Source organism: Morchella sextelata (genome assembly GCF_020137385.1).
Source record: "Morchella sextelata strain SCLS chromosome Unknown scls_13, whole genome shotgun sequence".
In the NCBI taxonomy this organism is placed as follows: Eukaryota; Fungi; Ascomycota; class Pezizomycetes; order Pezizales; family Morchellaceae; genus Morchella; species Morchella sextelata.
The window spans coordinates 889,908-909,219 of NW_025408628.1; the positions used below are offsets into that span (position 1 = coordinate 889,908).

At 48.8% G+C, this 19,312-nt stretch overlaps 8 protein-coding genes across 8 annotated transcripts; 4 read left to right on the forward strand and 4 right to left on the reverse strand.

The window, feature by feature from the left end:
• Window positions 1–2: 2 nt before the first annotated feature.
• Window positions 3–3,560, forward strand: H6S33_002633 (uncharacterized protein; the record flags this gene model as incomplete). Its single annotated transcript, XM_044833991.1, has 1 exon — window positions 3–3,560. The coding sequence occupies one exon, from the start codon at window positions 3–5 to the stop codon at window positions 3,558–3,560; it is 3,558 nt and encodes a 1,185-aa protein (XP_044692794.1).
• Window positions 3,561–5,019: 1,459 nt separating this feature from the next.
• On the reverse strand, window positions 5,020–8,552 carry H6S33_002634 (uncharacterized protein; the record flags this gene model as incomplete). Its single annotated transcript, XM_044833992.1, has 1 exon — window positions 5,020–8,552. A coding segment is annotated over one exon (3,533 nt), but the record flags the coding sequence as incomplete, so codon positions are not given.
• A 41-nt stretch (window positions 8,553–8,593) lies between these two features.
• On the reverse strand, window positions 8,594–9,257 carry H6S33_002635 (uncharacterized protein; the record flags this gene model as incomplete). Its single annotated transcript, XM_044833993.1, has 1 exon — window positions 8,594–9,257. A coding segment is annotated over one exon (664 nt), but the record flags the coding sequence as incomplete, so codon positions are not given.
• A 627-nt stretch (window positions 9,258–9,884) lies between these two features.
• On the forward strand, window positions 9,885–10,592 carry H6S33_002636 (uncharacterized protein; the record flags this gene model as incomplete). Its single annotated transcript, XM_044833994.1, has 1 exon — window positions 9,885–10,592. A coding segment is annotated over one exon (708 nt), but the record flags the coding sequence as incomplete, so codon positions are not given.
• Window positions 10,593–10,648: 56 nt separating this feature from the next.
• H6S33_002637 (uncharacterized protein) lies at window positions 10,649–10,882 on the forward strand (the record flags this gene model as incomplete). The annotated part of the gene is made up of 1 exon (XM_044833995.1): window positions 10,649–10,882. A coding segment is annotated over one exon (234 nt), but the record flags the coding sequence as incomplete, so codon positions are not given.
• Window positions 10,883–11,180: 298 nt separating this feature from the next.
• Window positions 11,181–11,891, forward strand: H6S33_002638 (uncharacterized protein; the record flags this gene model as incomplete). The annotated part of the gene is made up of 1 exon (XM_044833996.1): window positions 11,181–11,891. The coding sequence occupies one exon, from the start codon at window positions 11,181–11,183 to the stop codon at window positions 11,889–11,891; it is 711 nt and encodes a 236-aa protein (XP_044692799.1).
• Window positions 11,892–12,898: 1,007 nt separating this feature from the next.
• On the reverse strand, window positions 12,899–16,456 carry H6S33_002639 (uncharacterized protein; the record flags this gene model as incomplete). The annotated part of the gene is made up of 1 exon (XM_044833998.1): window positions 12,899–16,456. One exon carries the CDS (start codon window positions 16,454–16,456, stop codon window positions 12,899–12,901), a length of 3,558 nt encoding a protein of 1,185 aa, XP_044692800.1.
• A 76-nt stretch (window positions 16,457–16,532) lies between these two features.
• Window positions 16,533–18,578, reverse strand: H6S33_002640 (uncharacterized protein; the record flags this gene model as incomplete). Its single annotated transcript, XM_044833999.1, has 1 exon — window positions 16,533–18,578. One exon carries the CDS (start codon window positions 18,576–18,578, stop codon window positions 16,533–16,535), a length of 2,046 nt encoding a protein of 681 aa, XP_044692801.1.
• Between the last annotated feature and the right edge of the window lie 734 nt (window positions 18,579–19,312).

A 19,312-nucleotide genomic window follows, 5' to 3' on the forward strand; every position in this document is an offset into this window, starting at 1 on the left:
ATATGAAAAGAAAAAGGCAGGAAGGGAGAGCGTCCCAACCGGAGAAAAAACAGAAAATTTTGGAGGAACCTATTCACGGTCCTCGACCTATTGTTAATCAATTCCTTTGTTTTGCGGAAAAATGTTTACCTTGTAAGGTGTTGTTGGATACTGGCGCAACTGGTCCTGTTTTGTCTGCTGTTTTTGTTGATAGTTTTGAGGTCCCGAAGGTGAAACGAGACGTCCCGGCCCGGGTATTTGGATTTACGGGAGAAGTTATGAAGGGCACGGGACACGCCTTTACACAACCATTAATTATAATGTCAAGGGGGCATCAAACACAGTTGTCATTCGAGATCGCCCCTCTTCCACTTGGTATCGATGCGATACTACCGAACTGGTGGTTGAAAGAACACAAGCCGGTTATAGGGGCAAATGGGGAAGTTTCCTACGATGGTGAGAACTGCAAGAGTCATTGCTTCACTGACAAGGAACCTCAAATAGAAATGGACGAGGGTGTATTGGACGATCCGGAGGCCCAATTCATCGGTAGCATCTGTCTCTTGGAAGATGAATCGGTCAACCTCCGTGAAACTCTTCCCTCTTGGCTCCATGGGTTCCTTAGAGTCTTCCTACCATCGGAAGCCGACAAACTACCACCGCATCGATCTTACGACCATGCGATAGATCTCGAACCAGGGAAGCAGCCACCATGGGGACCCGTTTACTCCCTATCCGAAGTCGAACTGAAGGTGCTTCGGGAGTACCTGGACAAAATGTTGCGATTGGGAAAGATTAGGCCGAGCAAATCCCCTGCAGGAGCCCCAATCCTATTTGTGAAGAAGAAGGACGGTAGTCTGCGACTTTGCGTTGACTACCGTGGACTTAACCGAGTGTCCATTAAGAATAGGTATCCTCTACCGCTTATGGACGAGCTGCGAGATCGAGTAGCAGGCGCGGTTATCTTCTCGAAGATTGACCTGAAAGAAGGTTACAACCTCATTAGGATCAAAGACGGTGACGAGTGGAAGACAGCCTTTCGTACGCGGTACGGGCATTTTGAGTACCTCGTCATGCCTTTTGGGCTGGCAAATGCGCCGGCGACCTTCCAGAACATGATGAATGATGCGCTGAGGGAATTTTTGGATCAAGGTGTAGTAGTATACCTTGATGATATCCTAATATATAGCAAGTCTCGAGAGGATCACAGGGAGCTGGTCGGCAAAGTACTTAGCAGGCTACAAGAATACAACCTGGTCGCCAACCCGAAGAAATCGTTCTTCGAGCTCACCGAAATCGAGTTCCTCGGATACATCCTTGCCCCAGCAGGCGTCACCATGGCACTGGATAAGGTTATGTCTGTTACGAATTGGCAAGCCCCGCGCAGCGTTAAGGAAGTACAAATCTTCATGGGCTTTGCCAACTTCTACAGAAGGTTTATCCACAATTTCTCCGGGGTCTGTAAACCCATTACCGATTGTCTCAGGGGTGATGCTAAGAACTTTGTCTGGTCTATGACGGCCCAAGCAGCCTTCGAAAAACTCAAAACCCTGTTTACGTCTGCACCGATCTTGGTACATTTCTCTCCAGATCGCCAGACTATCGTGGAAACGGACGCAAGTGATTTTGCTATCGCCGCAATTCTATCCCAGGTTATCGACGGAAAGACTCACCCTGTTGCCTTTTATTCTCGAAAGCTTAACCCAGCGGAACTCAACTACGACGTGTGGGATAAGGAGATGCTAGGAATTGTGTCAGCCTTCAAGCAATGGCGTCACTACCTCGAAGGACCTAGCCGAACGGTTCTCGTTTATACGGATCATAAGAACTTGGAATATTTCTCAACAACCAAGGTTCTTAACCGACGACAGGCAAGGTGGGCTGAGTCTTTGGCGGAATTTGACTTTAAGATTATTTACCGCCCGGGAACCAAAAATGGGAAGGCAGATGCACTATCGCGACGGCCGGAGTACCGTCCTGAAGGGGGAGGCACGCTTGGGAAACAGCCGATAGACAGGTTCTTTAAGCCCGGACAGTTGGCGGAGGAAGAGTTTGTGGTATCAGCGGTGTCGCTTGCCTCCAAGGGGGTGATTGACTGGTCTAAGAACTTTCTGGATCATGTCAGGCAGGCGGCATCGGGAGACCCGACATGGGTAGGAATGAAAGAGAGAGTTGAGCAAGGGGAGAAGCTGGGGGAATTGAAGGATATTGCCGAAAAAGACGGGCTACTCTTCTATAAGAACCGACTCTATATTCCGGCAGACGACCGCATCAAGATCCGAATTGCACAGTCAGAACACGATTCGAAGGTGGCAGGACACTTTGGACAAGACAAAACTTTGGAACTCATCACACGTAACTTCTATTGGCCAAAAATGAACGAGTGGATTGATGATTACGTTCGGTCATGTGACGAGTGCCAGCGCAACAAACCCAGCCGCCATAAGAAGTACGGTGCGCTTCTACCATTGTCCACACCACATTCCGTCTGGCAATCGATATCAATGGACTTCGTCGTGCAGCTACCGGAATCGAAGGGATACAACCAAATTTGGGTAGTAGTCGATAGGTTCTCGAAGATGTCGCACTTCGTTCCCCTAGTAGCAGAAACGACCGCGCAGGATTTAGCGAAGATATTCCTCGGTCAAATCTGGCGACTCCATGGGCTGCCTCTTGATATAGTTTCCGACAGGGACGCCAAGTTTACTTCAAGCTTTTGGGCATCCCTTATGGAATTATTGGACGTGAGGATAAGAATGAGTACAGCTTTCCACCCTCAGACCGATGGGCAAACAGAGCGAGTCAATCAAACCCTCGAGCATTACTTACGAGCGTTCTGCAACTACGAGCAAGATGATTGGGCAGAGCTACTCCCGTTGGCGGAGTATGCTTACAACAACTCGGTTACCACCGCCACGGGTCAATCTCCGTTTTATACCAATTACGGTTATAACCCAAGAACCAACTGGCCGACAGAAGCCGAAGTGATCAACCCAACTAGTGATCTGTACGCTCACTTCATCCGAGGGGTTCATGATTCTGCTCTCGCTCGCTTAACAGACACCAGGGAGAAGATGGGGAAATACTATGATCGAAAAAGGGACGAACCGCCTAACTTCAAGGTGGGAGACATGGTTATGCTCAATGCGACCAATATCAAGACACGTCGCTCCACCAAGAAACTCGATCACAAGAAACTCGGCCCGTTCAAAATCATCCGACTAGCCGGGAAACGAGCCTGCGAACTGGAACTGCCGCCACAAGTCAAAATCCATAATGTGTTCCATATTGAACTCTTGGAACGGTATCGACAGAGCAGTATCCCAGGCCGAGAACAACGTCCCCCAACTCCCGAAGAGGTCGATAAGGAAGGAGAGGTACTGTACGAAGTGGAAAGTATCGTGGGGAGCCGGAAAAATAGAAGAGGATTAGTGGAATACCTGGTGAAATGGCGGGGCTATTCGATGAGTGACTGTACGTATCAAGTCATGGACGCTATGGATGAGGAAGTACTTGATCTTGTCCGCGACTTCCATCGAAAGAACCCCAAGGCTGTGAAGGACCAACGCCTGAGACTATAGAGGTACCCTACGGGGCTAAGTCCTTCCCCTCCACAGACACCGCGGGTGATATGTGGAGCAGGTTTACTGGAACCATAGTCTGTCAGAAGATGTCCCGAGACGTGACACCCTGGAAGGGGGGTAAGCTGTTACGGGCATGCCAAGCATTTACGGGAGTGAGAGAAAGGCTAGTAGATACTCCAATACCCTCTGTACGCTAATATCAACTCTGGACCACACTCGCGGAGTGTGGTGCGACCAAATTACGACCAAAAAACCCAGAGTCATAAAAAACACGTTTTCGACCCCAATAATAACCCCCGGAGCGTCAAACCGCCGGAGGGGAGTGTTTTGGTACCGGTGGATATATGAGGGACAGCTGGAATCAATCGGATTGAAGATCGGATCGCTCGGAGCGAATCGGCGCAAGCTGCCAGCCGACCGAGTACCTATCGGCAGTACCTGTGGGCACGAGAGGACTCTGCTATGTGGGAAAGCGATGTGGGAAGAGGCCTGAGTAGGTAGCCTTGCCGTCCGAGACCTCCGAAATAGCCGACACTGACGATTATCCACCAGACGGCCGATGGAGAAGAAACATCGACAGGGAAACGTGCATTAGAGTGGATAAATAGGTTGAGGGGTTTCAGCGGATTTAGGAGTTTGGGTTACGGACTTAGGAGTTAAATGTTCTTGGTTGTTTTTTAGGGTCTCGGGCATGCCCCGAGTGTATTCTGTATTATTAGTAGACTGGGTCCTCGAGACATGAGCGAGGGATATAAATACTGTGTCATTCACTGACTAGCCAAAACCATTATCGGCGAAATCAGAGTCTTAACAATATAAATCGTTGATACGCGAGTTACAACTTTATTTGACTATACTTTCTGAAATACTTTACTCTATCGTGACTTCGAACTCTACCTGAACTATTACGTCGAAGACGGTCGAACATTACACGCTAACTCTAGTGAATCTTTGTTGATAACGTAGCTCGCGGGGTGTAACGGGGACTATGGGCGTAGAAACTATGAAGCCAAGGAATACAACCGAGGCGGAGACGTGGACGTAGGAGGTTCGTGGGCTATGGACTATGGACTATGGGGCCGAAGGGTACACCTAAGGCAAGAACGGGGACTGTGGACTATGGACTATGGATGGTTGTACCTGGTCTAGTATACCGGGTAAACCCTATGACGTAGCGCGAACAAAATAGTATTCGTAACTGTGAAGTACAGAGGTTGCATAAAGAGGAAAGAGAAAGAAAGAGAAACAAGAAATCACGAGACAACGCCCCCCCTTATATATCCATACCCTATCCCAATGCTGACTCATACCCTCGCGTAACAGAAACAGAAAGAACATAATAGAAACCCGCTTTACTAAACCCAACCACACTGCATTATCCTTCTCCCTTATACCCAGACAACTCACATAGCCAACCCGTCTAGCTGCCGTTACAGACCACTCCCCCCTCTAAAGCCTACCTCCTGGTAGGCTTAGTCTTCCGTGGATATCGTTCGTGAAATCGTTTGACAATATCGGGCGAATGTTCGACATCCGACAATGGTTGCCACGAAGCTTCATCATAACCGGCATACTTAACCAAGTATTCAAATCTTCCTCGACGATCCCTGGAATCCAAAATATCCTCGACTTCCCACTCCTGCTGTCCTTCAACTTCGACCGGCGGTGGTGGTAACTGTTGTTGTCCTGGTAAAGGATCGTTTGCTGCAGACGACAATAAAGAGACATGGAATACGGGATGAACTTTCATAGAACGAGGGAGTTCCAACTCATAGGCATAAGGACTAACGATTCGCTTCACGATATATGGTCCAATGCGTTTCCAATCAAGTTTCTTCGAAGGGCGTTTGGTGAGGACATGGCGTGTTGATAAGAAAACTCGATCTCCTACTCGATAGTGGGGCGCTGGAGTCCGATTCATATTGGCCGACTCCTCCTGTATCCTTTGTGCTCGGAACATTTCATCTCGTAGAAAATCTAATATTTCCTTCATTTCCCGTGCAATACCATTTGCTTGATCTTCCGCCATGGTCCTACCATGTTCCAAGGGTCCAAAAGTCATTCGAGGATTTCTTCCCGAATTAGCGTAGAAAGGAGAGATTTTCGTTGTTTCTGAAGCATGGTTATTGGTTGCAAATTCTGCCATTGGTAACCATCGGGCCCAGTCGTCCTGTTGATAGGAAACATAACTCCGAAGGTACTGTTCCATCACGGCATTAATCCTTTCCGTCTGCCCATCCGTCTGAGGATGGAACGCGGTAGAAAACTTTGGTGATATTTCCAGACGGTCGCAAAGAGACCTCCAGAATTCCGCAACGAATTGTGTCCCTCGATCGGATACCATAGTGTCAGGTAATCCATGTAACTTCCAAACATTGTCAATATACAGTCTCGCTACTTCCCTTGAGTCCGCCTCCTTTGTTGTTGGTATTAGGTGTCGCATCTTAGTTAACCTATCTACCACGACCAAGATTGCATTGTATCCATCGCTCTCTGGGAGGTCGGTAACAAAGTCCATTGACACATCCGTCCATGGTCCATCGGGTATTGGCATCGGCCGGAGTACTCCATAGGGTGCATTGCGTGGTGCCTTGCTACGGGCACACACATTGCAATTCCGAACATACTGATCGATATACTTCCGCATTTGTGGCCAGTAATACTCTCGATTCAGGAGTTCCAAAGTCTTCGCTCTGCCTGGATGACCTGCCGATGGTTTGTCATGATACTCTTTTAGAAGTCTTAGCCGAAGATCATTGTCGTCGGGTACATAGAGTACGCCACGGTAAAGTAGCCGACCGTTGTTGTCTTCCGTACATTCGGCAAGCGAGATCTTATTCGAGTGACGGATGCCGTTCCGAAGCATCGCAAGAACTTTGTTCGGGAAACTGTCAACTTGGTAAGCATTTAAAAACAACTCTTCTACAGTGGACATTCCTTCAGCGGATTCATTTGAAAAAGAACCCGCGAACAAACTTAGCTTTAAATCCAAATTTTTTCGCTTCAAAACCACCTGGCTTTGATGCATCAACCGTTCATCCCCCTCCTTAGGTAGGTCACCCGACCTCCTAGTCAATGCATCCGGCTTTGCCCCTTGTTTCCCTGGTCTAAATTGAATGACGAAATCGAAACGTGAAAGAAATTCCGACCAACGGGCTTGTCGACGGTTTAATAGCTTTGTTGACATGAAATATTCGAGGTTCCTATGATCGCTGAGGACTTCGATTGGAAATTGTGCCCCTTCCAAATGATGTCGCCACTCCTCAAAACATCGTACAATTGCCAGAAGTTCTTTGTCATAGATTTCGTAGTTGCATTCCGCAGGGGAATGCTTCTTTGAGAAGAAAGCAACTGGATGTAAAATTCCTTCATCATCACATTGGGACAGGATTGCAGCAGAAACATAGTCGGATGCATCGGTTTCTACTACGATTTTCCGATTCGGATCAAAGTGCGCTAGTATGGGTGCCGTTGTAAACATCTTTTTCAATGTCTGGAATGCTTCCTCCCTTTCATCCGTCCATTCGAACTTAACATTTTTCTTCGTCAAAGCCGTAAGTGGAGCAACAATCTTTGAGTATCCTAGGATAAACCGTCGATAGAAATTAGCGAATCCCAAAAATACCTGAACATCATGAAGGTTCCTTGGTGTAGACCACTCCAAAACATCGACAACTTTCTTCGGATCCATTCGATTCCCATCCGGGGTGAGAATCAGGCCGAGATACTTTGTTTCCTGAACCATAAACTCGCATTTCTCAGGTTTAAGGTGAACATGATTCTCATCAAGTACCTTCAGAACCTTCTGAATATGCTCTTTGTGCTCCGACAGAGTCTCCGAATAGATCAGGATATCATCGAGATATGCCGTTACAAATTGATCGAGGTAAGGACGTAGAATATCATTGATCCAGTGTTGAAATGTGGCAGGGGCATTCGCTAATCCAAACGGCATTACAGTATACTCGAAATGTCCATAACGAGTCCTGAACGCCGTCTTCCATTCGTCTCCCTTGGCTACCCTGATTTGGTTATATCCCCAACGTAGATCCAGCTTGGTGTAGTATTGCGCTCTTGATAATTTGGCCAGGGTTTCCTTTAACAATGGTAACGGATATCGATTTTTAACCGTGATTGCATTGAGACCTCGATAATCCACACAGAGCCGGAGAGTCCCATCACTTTTCTTTACGAACAGTATGGGTGCTCCCGCTGGCGACTCACTGGCCCGAATAAATCCCTTAGGTAGGTTTTCATCAAGGTATTCCCGTAGTGCTTTTAGTTCGATTTGGGAGAGGCCATATATCGGTCCATGGGGAGGTCGTTTACCTTCCTTCAATATTATCTCAATATCATGGGACGGTCGATGAGGTGGAAGGGCTGAGGCATCATATTCTTGGAACATATGGAGACGATGGTGGAATTCCTTTGGTACTAGTTGCTTGACGTCGACGGTGGATTTCTCAACTGCTGAAACGACAACAGTATGATGTTCCGGTAGAGGGATCGATATTCCATGGACAGTAACTGTCGTTCCACTGAGTGAACAGTGTTTAAGACAGTTCCGAGAATCAAAAATAAGTAGATTATCTTTTGGCCGAATGGTGACATCGTGACGTCGCATCCACGGTATTCCCATCACGATCGGATAATGTCCCAACTTTGTAACGAAACATGAGGCAATTTCTCGGTGACCATGAATATCCAGCGACACATTGACAATATGGGTGATCTGTCCTGATTCAATAGGCCTTCCATCCATAACATCTACCTCACGAGGTACTTTAAGGCGGGTCATTGTAAGATTATTGTGACGTACAAAAGATTCGTCAATAAAAGCGTATCCAGAGGCTCCGGTATCCATAAGGGCATAGGTGGGAATAAAAGAGTCGGGATTCTGAGAGACCGAGCAGGTAACAACAAGAGAGTCTTCGGACATCTTATCCTCAGACACAGCGGCAACAGGGAGAACAGAAACAGGTGGCGGGGCTGGCCCCTTTGGTTTGCCATTTTTTACCAAAGGGGCTGACCTTTTAACGCCGGCTTTGGGGATCCATTTTCAAGTGGCCTTTCTCGCCAATTGCTAATGGAACGGGGATCTTTGGCGCGAGGAGCCAGGTAACGAGGTTTGGAGACATGGCGAGATTTAACTGTAGCGGTGGAAACAGAGATACGAGAACGAAGGTCAGCGATGGTGGCATTGGCTTGGGCCTCCCAGGCCTTTGCAACAGAGGTGATGTGAAGAATCTCATCTTCAGCATCAGCGAGGTTTTCGTCAGTGATGGCGAGGCTTTCCTGATGTAGTGCCAGGCGATACCGAAGCTCCTCCTCTTCGGCCTTAGACTCCTCCAGCTCAATCTTCAAAGCAATGATAACCTCGTCGCGACCTCGGATGATCTCGGTAGAATCTTCCTGGTTATCGCACAAGGTTTGCCAAAAATCGGCAGCCTTTTCGTTGGCTGCTTCTAGTTCTGTGGTGAGGCTGGTAATAACCTCTTCCTGGGCCGTATCGATGACAGGTTCTGGTGGCGTGGGGGTGTCGAGAGGCTTGGTGAGAGCCTCCAAACACTCAGCAATAAGACCATGAGCCTCAGTAAGTTCTTCGCCGAAGTCTATATCGGCTGGGAGGGGACCATAGGTGATCAGAAATTCTGAAAGACGCTGCAACAACGTATCTTGAGTGGTGTCGGACATGGTCGCGACCGGAGCTAAGCGATGCGGTGTTGTATTGGTTGGCTGTAGAGGATGCAACCTAAGTGTAACGGGGACTATGGGCGTAGAAACTATGAAGCCAAGGAATACAACCGAGGCGGAGACGTGGACGTAGGAGGTTCGTGGGCTATGGACTATGGACTATGGGGCCGAAGGGTACACCTAAGGCAAGAACGGGGACTGTGGACTATGGACTATGGATGGTTGTACCTGGTCTAGTATACCGGGTAAACCCTATGACGTAGCGCGAACAAAATAGTATTCGTAACTGTGAAGTACAGAGGTTGCATAAAGAGGAAAGAGAAAGAAAGAGAAACAAGAAATCACGAGACAACGCCCCCCCTTATATATCCATACCCTATCCCAATGCTGACTCATACCCTCGCGTAACAGAAACAGAAAGAACATAATAGAAACCCGCTTTACTAAACCCAACCACACTGCATTATCCTTCTCCCTTATACCCAGACAACTCACATAGCCAACCCGTCTAGCTGCCGTTACACGGGGCCCGTTTCGGATCAAGGAGAATCATACTCGACGTTGACTGAAGAGACCTTGGAGACTTCTACCTTTGTAGCTGTTAGCCGAACTCTGAGCTCTGCGTAGTGTACTCTTGTGGTCTGGTACGCATCCCTCACAGAAAGCCTATCCTTCACCTCTGAGGAGGTTAAGATCCGCTATGCAGGCAACTTGATGGAAGGAGAAGCAGCAATCCGATGGTATGAGGCATACCACAATTCAATTGATCAAGCCTCCGCCAACCGTCTTGCTGGCGGGATGCCGGTGAAGTTAGATGAGAGATGGAAGCGCTGGGATTCCTTTGTGGATGCTTTTAGAGCAGCCTTCGGCGAAGCCATCTCTAGAGATGATGCTGTAGCCCATTGGAATACCCTTACCCACACAGCTCGAGGAGGAATAGACCTCTTTTTGAATACTATCATTCAGCTGATGTGGAAGACTGGCTATGAGGGTCAGTTGGTGGATGATAAGATCAATAATTCCCTCCTTGCGGACCTAGGCATGAGTTGGGCTCTTTTCAATCCCAAGCCAAAGTCCCTGATGGAGCGGATAGCTGCTCTGAGAGAGTTAGGGCACACCCATGAGAGGTATCAAGGGATGGCAGCTGAGAAGGCTCCCCCTCGGACCAAGAAGGATCCTCCTGCTGAAAAGGAACGGCAGCCCAAGAGGAAGAGAGAAGCTGCAAGCTCCTCCGGACCTCAGAAGGCCTCCGGACCTAAGGACAGAGGGGTGGAACTGAAGGGTATCCCGGGGGATATTCTAGAAGAAAGAAGGAAAGCAGAAGTATGCTTGAAGGTATGACCTTTCGGTACTCCCTATTGGTAGAGTGCATAGACTGACTTGTGCAATAGTGCGGCAAGTCCAGACACAAATGGACCGATTGTTGGTCCAAGGAACCTACTGTTGTCCGAGTGGCAGCAGTGAGAGTACAAAAGCGGAAAAGAGGGAATGGCAAGTCCAACTCTCAGAAGAAGGCTAAAGTGGCTGCTGTTGTAGCAGAGGATCCACTTGTTGTACTCCCGGAGGTTAAAGAAGATTTTGTTTTCCAGCCTGAGCAAGACTCGGACAATGAAATCCTCTGGTAGAAAAGTGTCTGTTTTGAGTCTATGTTTACTAGTTTTCTTTCATATGGGTTTTTTCGGTTTCTATGTTTCTCTTGAATAAATTATGATTGTGTTTCTGCCTATTTGATTGCTCCAAGCACTCTGAGGATGGGTTTAGGACCCGAAACAGCTGGCCTGTCAGTGCTCTACCAAAGTTACATTTGCTACAAGACACTTCCGAACCGCTACCAAAAACTACCACACATCATACCTGCTATATTATCGCTTGGGAATAGAACCAAAGGATCTTTGATCTTAGTAGTGCCCGAAGCTATTAGCTATGTTGAAAAGACAAAGAGAAATAAGTTCAGAACCCGCTGTTAAGCAAAGAAGGTTGGAACAGAGGCTTCCCTCCTTACCAGTACATGGAAAAAGACCTATACTGAAGGCAGGACTGTCATGGACGGTCAAAGGAAAGGATGAAGGCGCCCAAGGGTCTTTCCTGTTTGATACCGGTTGTACAGGAGCTATCCTCAACCAGAGTTTTGTCAGGAAACATGGAATTCCCTTAGTGCGGCGGGATCAACCTCTGACAATGTTTGATGCTCAAGGAGATGTCATGATGGGAGGAGGCGAGTATTACACTCACCCGGTCTGCATGACTATGGGAGATCATAAGGAGACACTCCGATGGGAGGTGGCTACACTGGAAGAAGGAATGACCGGTTACCTACCAATTAGTTGGGCTAGGAAGCATAACCCGGACATCAATTGGGAACTCAACACCATGAGCTGGAGGAGTGACTACTGCAAGCAGAATTGTCTCCCAGCGGCCACCAAGATTGAACTGATCTCTCCATACCAGATGTTGGAAGAAGAAGAGACAGTCTATCAATTGGTTGGTTCAGTATGGCATGATGAGGACGGAGGTGTGAGGGATGCGTACCAGACCACAAGAGTACACTTCGCAGAGCTCAGAGTTCGGCTAACAGCTACAAAGGTAGAAGTCTCCAAGGTCTCTTCAGTCAACGTCGAGTATAATTCTCCCTGATCCGATACGGGCCCCGCGAGCTACGTTATCAACAAAGATTCACTAGAGTTAGCGTATAGAATTCGACCGTCTTCGACGTAGTAGTTCAGGTAGAGTTCGAAGTCACGATAGAGTAAAGTAATTCCAAAAGTATAGTCAAATAAAGTTGTAACTCGCGTATCAACGATTTATATTGTTAAGACTCTGATTTCGCCGATGATGGTTTGACTAGTCAGTGAATGACACAGTATTTATATCCCTCGCTTATGTCTCGAGGACCCAGTCTTCTAATAATACAGCATACACTCGGGGCCTGCCCGAGACCCTGAAAAACAACCAAGAATATTTAACTCCTAAGTCCGTAACCCAAACTCCTAAACCCGCTGAAACCCCTCAACCTATTTACCCACTCTAATACATGTTTCCCTGTCGATGTTTCTTAACCATCGGCCGTCTGGTGGATAATCGTCAGCGTCGGCTATTCGGAGGTCTCGGACGGCAAGGCTACCTACTCAGGCCTCTTCCCACATCGCTTTCCCACATAGCAGAGTCCTCTCATGCCCACAGGTACTGCCGACAGGTACTCGGTCGGCTGGCAGCTTGCGCCGATTCGCTCCGAGCGGTCCGATCTTCGATCCAATTGATTCCAGCTGTCCCTCATATATCCACCGGTACCAAAACACTCCCCTCCGGCGGTTTGACGCTCCGGGGGTTATTATTGGGGTCGAAAACGTGTTTTTTAACTAGGAAAACCGCAACTCCGCATTTGGTCGCATATTGATCGCACCGTACCTCGTAGGTGCGAACCGGAGTTGATGGTGGTGTTGCTATTAGTATTAAAGGGTATAGGGATATCTACTAGCCTTTCTCTCACTCCGTAAATGCTTGGCATGCCCGTAACAGCTTACCCCCCTTCCAGGGTGTCACGTCTCGGGACATCTTCTGACAGACTATGGTTCCAGTAAACCTGCTCCACATATCACCCGCGGTGTCTGTGGAGGGGAAGGACTTAGCCCCATAGGGTACCTCTATAGTCTCAGGCGTTGGTCCTTCACGGCCTTGGGGTTCCTTCGATGAAAGTCGCGAACTAGATCAAGTACGTCTTCGTTCATAACGTCCATGACTTGGTAAGTACAGTCGCTCATCGAATAGCCCCGCCACTTCACCAGGTATTCCACTAATCCTCTTCTACTCTTCCGGCTTCCCACAATACTTTCCACCTCGTACAAAACCTCTCCTTCCTTATCGACCTCCTCGGGAGCTCGGGGACGTTGTTCGCGGCCTGGGATACTGCTCTGTCGATAACGTTCCAAGAGTTCGATGTGGAATACGTTATGGATCTTGACTTGTGGTGGCAGTTCCAATTCGCAGGCTCGTTTACCCGCTAGTCGGATGATCTTGAACGGGCCGAGTTTCTTATGATCGAGCTTTTTGGTGGAGCGACGTGTCTTGATATTGGCCGCATTGAGCATGACCATGTCGCCTATCTTAAAGTTCGGCGGTTCGTCCCTTTTCCGATCATAGTATTTCCCCATCTTTTCCCGGGTGTCTATTAAGCGAGCGAGAGCGGAGTCGTGAACTCCTCGGATGAAGTGAGCGTACAGGTCACTGGTTGGATTGACCACTTCGGCTTCCGTCGGCCAATTGGTTCTTGGGTTGTAACCGTAATTGGTATAGAACGGAGATTGACCCGTGGCGGTGGTAACCGAATTGTTGTAAGCATACTCCGCCAACGGGAGTAGCTCTGCCCAATCATCTTGCTCGTAGTTGCAGAACGCTCGTAGGTAGTGCTCGAGGGTTTGATTGACCCGCTCTGTTTGCCCATCGGTCTGAGGGTGGAAAGCCGTACTCATTCTTATCCTCACGTCCAATAATTCCATAAGGGATGCCCAAAAGCTTGAAGTAAATTTGGCGTCCCTGTCGGAAACTATATCGAGAGGCAGCCCATGGAGTCGCCAGATTTGACCGAGGAATATCTTTGCTAAATCCTGCGCGGTCGTTTCTGCTACTAGGGGGATGAAGTGCGACATCTTCGAGAACCTATCGACTACTACCCAGATTTGGTTGTATCCTTTTGATTCCGGTAACTGCACGACAAAGTCCATTGATATCGATTGCCAGACAGAATGTGGCGTGGACAGTGGTAGAAGCGCACCGTATTTTTTATGGCGGCTGGGTTTGTTGCGCTGGCACTCGTCACATGACCGAACGTAGTCATCAATCCACTCGTTCATTTTTGGCCAATAGAAGTTACGCGTGATGAGTTCCAGTGTCTTGTCTTGTCCAAAGTGTCCTGCCACTTTCGAGTCGTGTTCTGCCTGTGCGATTCGGATCTTGATACGGTCATCTGCCGGGATGTAGAGTCGGTTCTTATAGAAGAGTAGCCCGTCTTTCTCGGCAATATCCTTCAATTCCCCCGGCTTCTCCCCTTGCTCAACTCTCTCTCTCATTCCTACCCATATCGGGTCTCCCGATGCCGCCTGCCTGACATGATCCAGAAAATTCTTAGACAAGTCGATCACTCCCTTGGAGGCAAGCGACACCGCTGATACCACAAACTCTTCCTCCGTCAACTGTCCGGGCTTAAAGAACTTGTCTATTGGCTGTTTCCCAAGCGTGCCTCCCCCTTCAGGACGGTACTCCGGCCGTCGCGATAGTGCATCTGCCTTCCCATTTTTGGTTCCCGGGCGGTAAATAATCTTAAAGTCGAATTCCGCCAAAGACTCAGCCCACCTTGCCTGTCGTCGGTTAAGAACCTTGGTTGTTGAAAAATATTCCAAGTTCTTGTGATCCGTATATACGAGGACCGTTCGGCTAGGTCCTTCGAGGTAGTGACGCCATTGCTTGAAGGCTGACACAATTCCCAACATCTCCTTATCCCAGACGTCGTAGTTGAGTTCCGCTGGGTTAAGTTTTCGAGAATAGAAGGCAACAGGGTGAGTCTTTCCGTCAATAACCTGGGATAGAATTGCGGCGATAGCAAAATCACTTGCGTCCGTTTCCACGATAGTCTGGCGATCTGGAGAGAAGTGTACCAAGATCGGCGCAGACGTAAACAGGGTTTTGAGTTTTTCGAAGGCTGCTTGGGCCGTCATAGACCAGACAAAGTTCTTAGCATCACCCCTGAGACAATCGGTAATGGGTTTACAGACCCCGGAGAAATTATGGATAAACCTTCTGTAGAAGTTGGCAAAGCCCATGAAGATCTGTACTTCCTTAACGCTGCGCGGGGCTTGCCAATTCGTAACAGACATGACCTTATCCAGTGCCATGGTGACGCCTGCTGGGGCAAGGATGTATCCGAGGAACTCGATTTCGGTGAGCTCGAAGAACGATTTCTTCGGGTTGGCGACCAGGTTGTATTCTTGTAGCCTGCCAAGTACTTTGCCGACCAGCTCCCTATGTTCCTCTCGAGACTTGCTATATATTAGGATATCATCGAGGTATACTACCACACCTTGATCCAAGAATTCCCTCAGCGCATCATTCATCATGTTCTGGAAGGTCGCCGGCGCGTTTGCCAGCCCAAAAGGCATGACGAGGTACTCAAAATGCCCGTACCGCGTACGGAATGCTGTCTTCCACTCGTCGCCGTCTTTGATCCTGATGAGGTTGTAACCTTCCTTCAGGTCAATCTTCGAGAAGATAACCGCGCCTGCTACTCGATCTCGCAGCTCGTCCATAAGCGGTAAAGGATACCTGTTCTTAATGGACACACGGTTAAGTCCACGGTAGTCAACGCAAAGTCGCAGACTACCGTCCTTCTTCTTCACAAATAGGATTGGGGCTCCTGCCGGGGATTTGCTCGGCCTAATCTTTCCCAATCTCAACATTTTATCTAGGTACTCCCGAAGCACTTTTAGTTCGACTTCGGATAGGGAGTAAACGGGTCCCCATGGTGGCTGCTTCCCTGGTTCAAGGTCTATCGCATGGTCGTAAGATCGATGCGGTGGTAATTTGTCTGCTTCCGACGGTAGGAAGACTTTAAGGAACCCATGGAGCCAAGAGGGAAGAGTTTCACGGAGGTTGACCGATTCATCTTCCAAAAGACAAATGCTACCGATGAATTGGGCCTCCGGATCGTCCAATACACCCTCGTCCATCTCTACTTGAGGTTCCTTGTCAGTGAAGCATCGACTCTTACAGTTCTCACCATCGTAGGAGACTTCCCCATTTGACCCTATAACCGGCTTGTGTTCTTTTAACCACCAGTTCGGTAGTATTGCATCGATGCCAACCGGGAGAGGGGCAATCTCGAATGATAGTTGCGTCTGATGCCCCCTTGACATTATAATTAATGGTTGTGTAAAGGCGTGTCCCGTGCCCTTCATAACTTCTCCCGTAAATCCAAATACCCGGGCCGGGACGTCTCGTTTCACCTTCGGGACCTCAAAACTATCAACAAAAGCAGCAGACAAAACAGGACCAGTTGCACCAGTATCCAACAACACCTTACAAGGTAAACATTTTTCCGCAAAACAAAGGAACTGATTAACGATAGGTCGAGGACCGTAAATAGGTTCCTCCAAAATTTTCTGTTTTTTCTCCGGTTGGGACGCTCTCCCTTCCTGCCTTTTTCTTTTCATATTTTTTTGTTGTTTTCCGTCAGTGATAACATAGCAATCTGGGGATACTCCTGACCTGACTCATCAGAGTCCCCTTTTAAAAATCCTCGTCGAAATCCATCTCAGATTCCGATCCGCGTTCTCGCACAAACGCTTGCCCACTGGTATATTCTGCCGCAGCCGTAGCAGCCGGCTTCCTAGCACGGTGCCTCATACGCTTCTTCGGAGGTTGGGGTTCCGGTGGTTCCATATCGTGGTCACCATCGTCATCGCGGGCACGCTTTCGGGAGAAAGAGGAGATAGATGCACTACTATTAGCATCTGAACGACACCACTTCCAAAGATGACCCTTTCGGCCACATCGCACACAGGCTCCATCGGTCTTTCTCTGTTCTCGGACCGGCTGTGGAACTCCTTTGGTGGCTTCGTCGTAGTCGTGGTATATTGGCTTATTCCCCGACTTGTTCTTGCTGGTGCTCTTCTTATCTTGCCCCTTTTCTTTCTCCTCCGTCTGAGCCCTCCCCTTAATTTTAAACCCCTTCTCCTTCTGCCGCGGGTTCCCACCATTGTTCGACTCTCTTCCTCTCGACTCCGCTTTCCCCAACATCTTCATCTGCTCTTGATAAGCCTCGTGAGCCTTGCCGGCTCGTTCCAACTGTTGGATGTACTCGGAGTCGTCATCGGTTGGATCGAAGCGTGAGTGGCGCTCCCGGATTTCATTTGGTAGTCCTTGGAGCAGGGCGGCGCGATAGGATGCTCCCTTCATCTGAGCATGCTGGTTCATGATCTCCATCCTCGTCAGGTAGTCCCCGATGTTCGCGGAGTACTTAAACTGCTGCATCTTCATCGCGTTTTCCATAGCCTCCTGAGTGCTTAAGAAGCGTTTCCTGATCTCCTGACGGAACCGAGTCCAAGTAGCGTAGTCCGCGGCTGCCGGTCCTAGCATCTTGGTCTCGATATATTCCATAAACCATTCCTTTGCCAACCCACATGTATACGTCCCAGCGAACAGTACCTTATTCCTGTCCGTTCGGAACTTCTTGGGCTTCTGCTCGAAGTAGATCTCGCACTCCATGAGCCAATGCCGCAGGTTATGCTTCCGGGCATTATCGAACTCGAAGGGTATTTTGGCGAGCGAATCCACCATATCTTCGTCTTCAGGCGGCGCCGAATTCCGGTTCCCGCCTCGGTTCCTTCTCCAATTCTTCCGACCGTGCGACCATTCACTGTTATCGTCGTCATCGTCGTCGGAAGGTTCTGGATCTCCCCCAACATTTCCTCTTGGTGGGTTTTGTGGAGGTTGATTTCCACCGTTCCCGCCGACGGGATCAGCTCCCACCGGTTTCCTGCCACTATTTCCCTGTACTGGGCCGGCATCCTCCGGTTGCCTGCCTCCATTTCCGCCTACGGGACCAGCATTTCCTCCTACTGGGCCAGCATTCCCTCCTACTGGGCCAGCATTTACGGGATTCTTGCCATTGCCAACAGGAACCGTTTGGGGTGCATTAGGGTCCAGGGGAATACTTACCATGGAGGGTGCTACCGACAAATGTTGTCGTAGACGTTCCTCCATCTCGGCTATTCGTTGGTTTCTTACATCGTCGGACTGCTTGAATTGTGCCAACAGTTCCCGCTGTTCCCTTTTCTCCTGCTCTCGCTCTTCTCTGGCAGCTTTCAGCTGTCGTTCCGCCTCCAACAGTTGGTCCTGGGTTATTCGATGGTTACGGTCCAGAACCTCGTGGTCGGCGGCTCGTGCAGCTTCTTGCATTTGTCGAACATTTTCGACGAGCTCAAAGAGCGATTCGAGATGTTGCTTCTGGGCGATGGCTTCTTGCCGTGCTTTCTTATCCAGGATTTGCCCACTTCCCTGCACTTGTTCCTGGAGGTTTTGTAGCTGCTGCCAAACGGCCTGTCCAGCTGTACCAAGATACCTCATTTGTGCCTCATGGGTATCTAAAAACTCCTGCATGGACCTCGTAAACTGGGCTTGAGTAGAGCGTTTACTCGTTGACCTAGTGTGTGTAGAAGGTCCTCCCTGGAGTAGGGGATCGGGGCTAACAGCCTCAGATAATACCATAGCGTCCTCTGCGGCCTCGTCTGTTACGACCGAGGTGTCTACGAAATAATCCCTTCGGAATGCCATTGTGGTAAGGGATAATGGTGATAGTTCTTCTTTTTGAGGTGACTTCGTTACTCCAAGTGAACTTGTGAGTAACAATATACTGTGAGGGATGCGTACCAGACCACAAGAGTACACTTCGCAGAGCTCAGAGTTCGGCTAACAGCTACAAAGGTAGAAGTCTCCAAGGTCTCTTCAGTCAACGTCGAGTATAATTCTCCCTGATCCGATACGGGCCCCGCGAGCTACGTTATCAACAAAGATTCACTAGAGTTAGCGTATAGAATTCGACCGTCTTCGACGTAGTAGTTCAGGTAGAGTTCGAAGTCACGATAGAGTAAAGTAATTCCAAAAGTATAGTCAAATAAAGTTGTAACTCGCGTATCAACGATTTATATTGTTAAGACTCTGATTTCGCCGATGATGGTTTGACTAGTCAGTGAATGACACAGTATTTATATCCCTCGCTTATGTCTCGAGGACCCAGTCTTCTAATAATACAGCATACACTCGGGGCCTGCCCGAGACCCTGAGAAACAACCAAGAACATTTAACTCCTAAGTCCGTAACCCAAACTCCTAAACCCGCTGAAACCCCTCAACCTATTTACCCACTCTAATACATGTTTCCCTGTCGATGTTTCTTAACCATCGGCCGTCTGGTGGATAATCGTCAGCGTCGGCTATTCGGAGGTCTCGGACGGCAAGGCTACCTACTCAGGCCTCTTCCCACATCGCTTTCCCACATAGCAGAGTCCT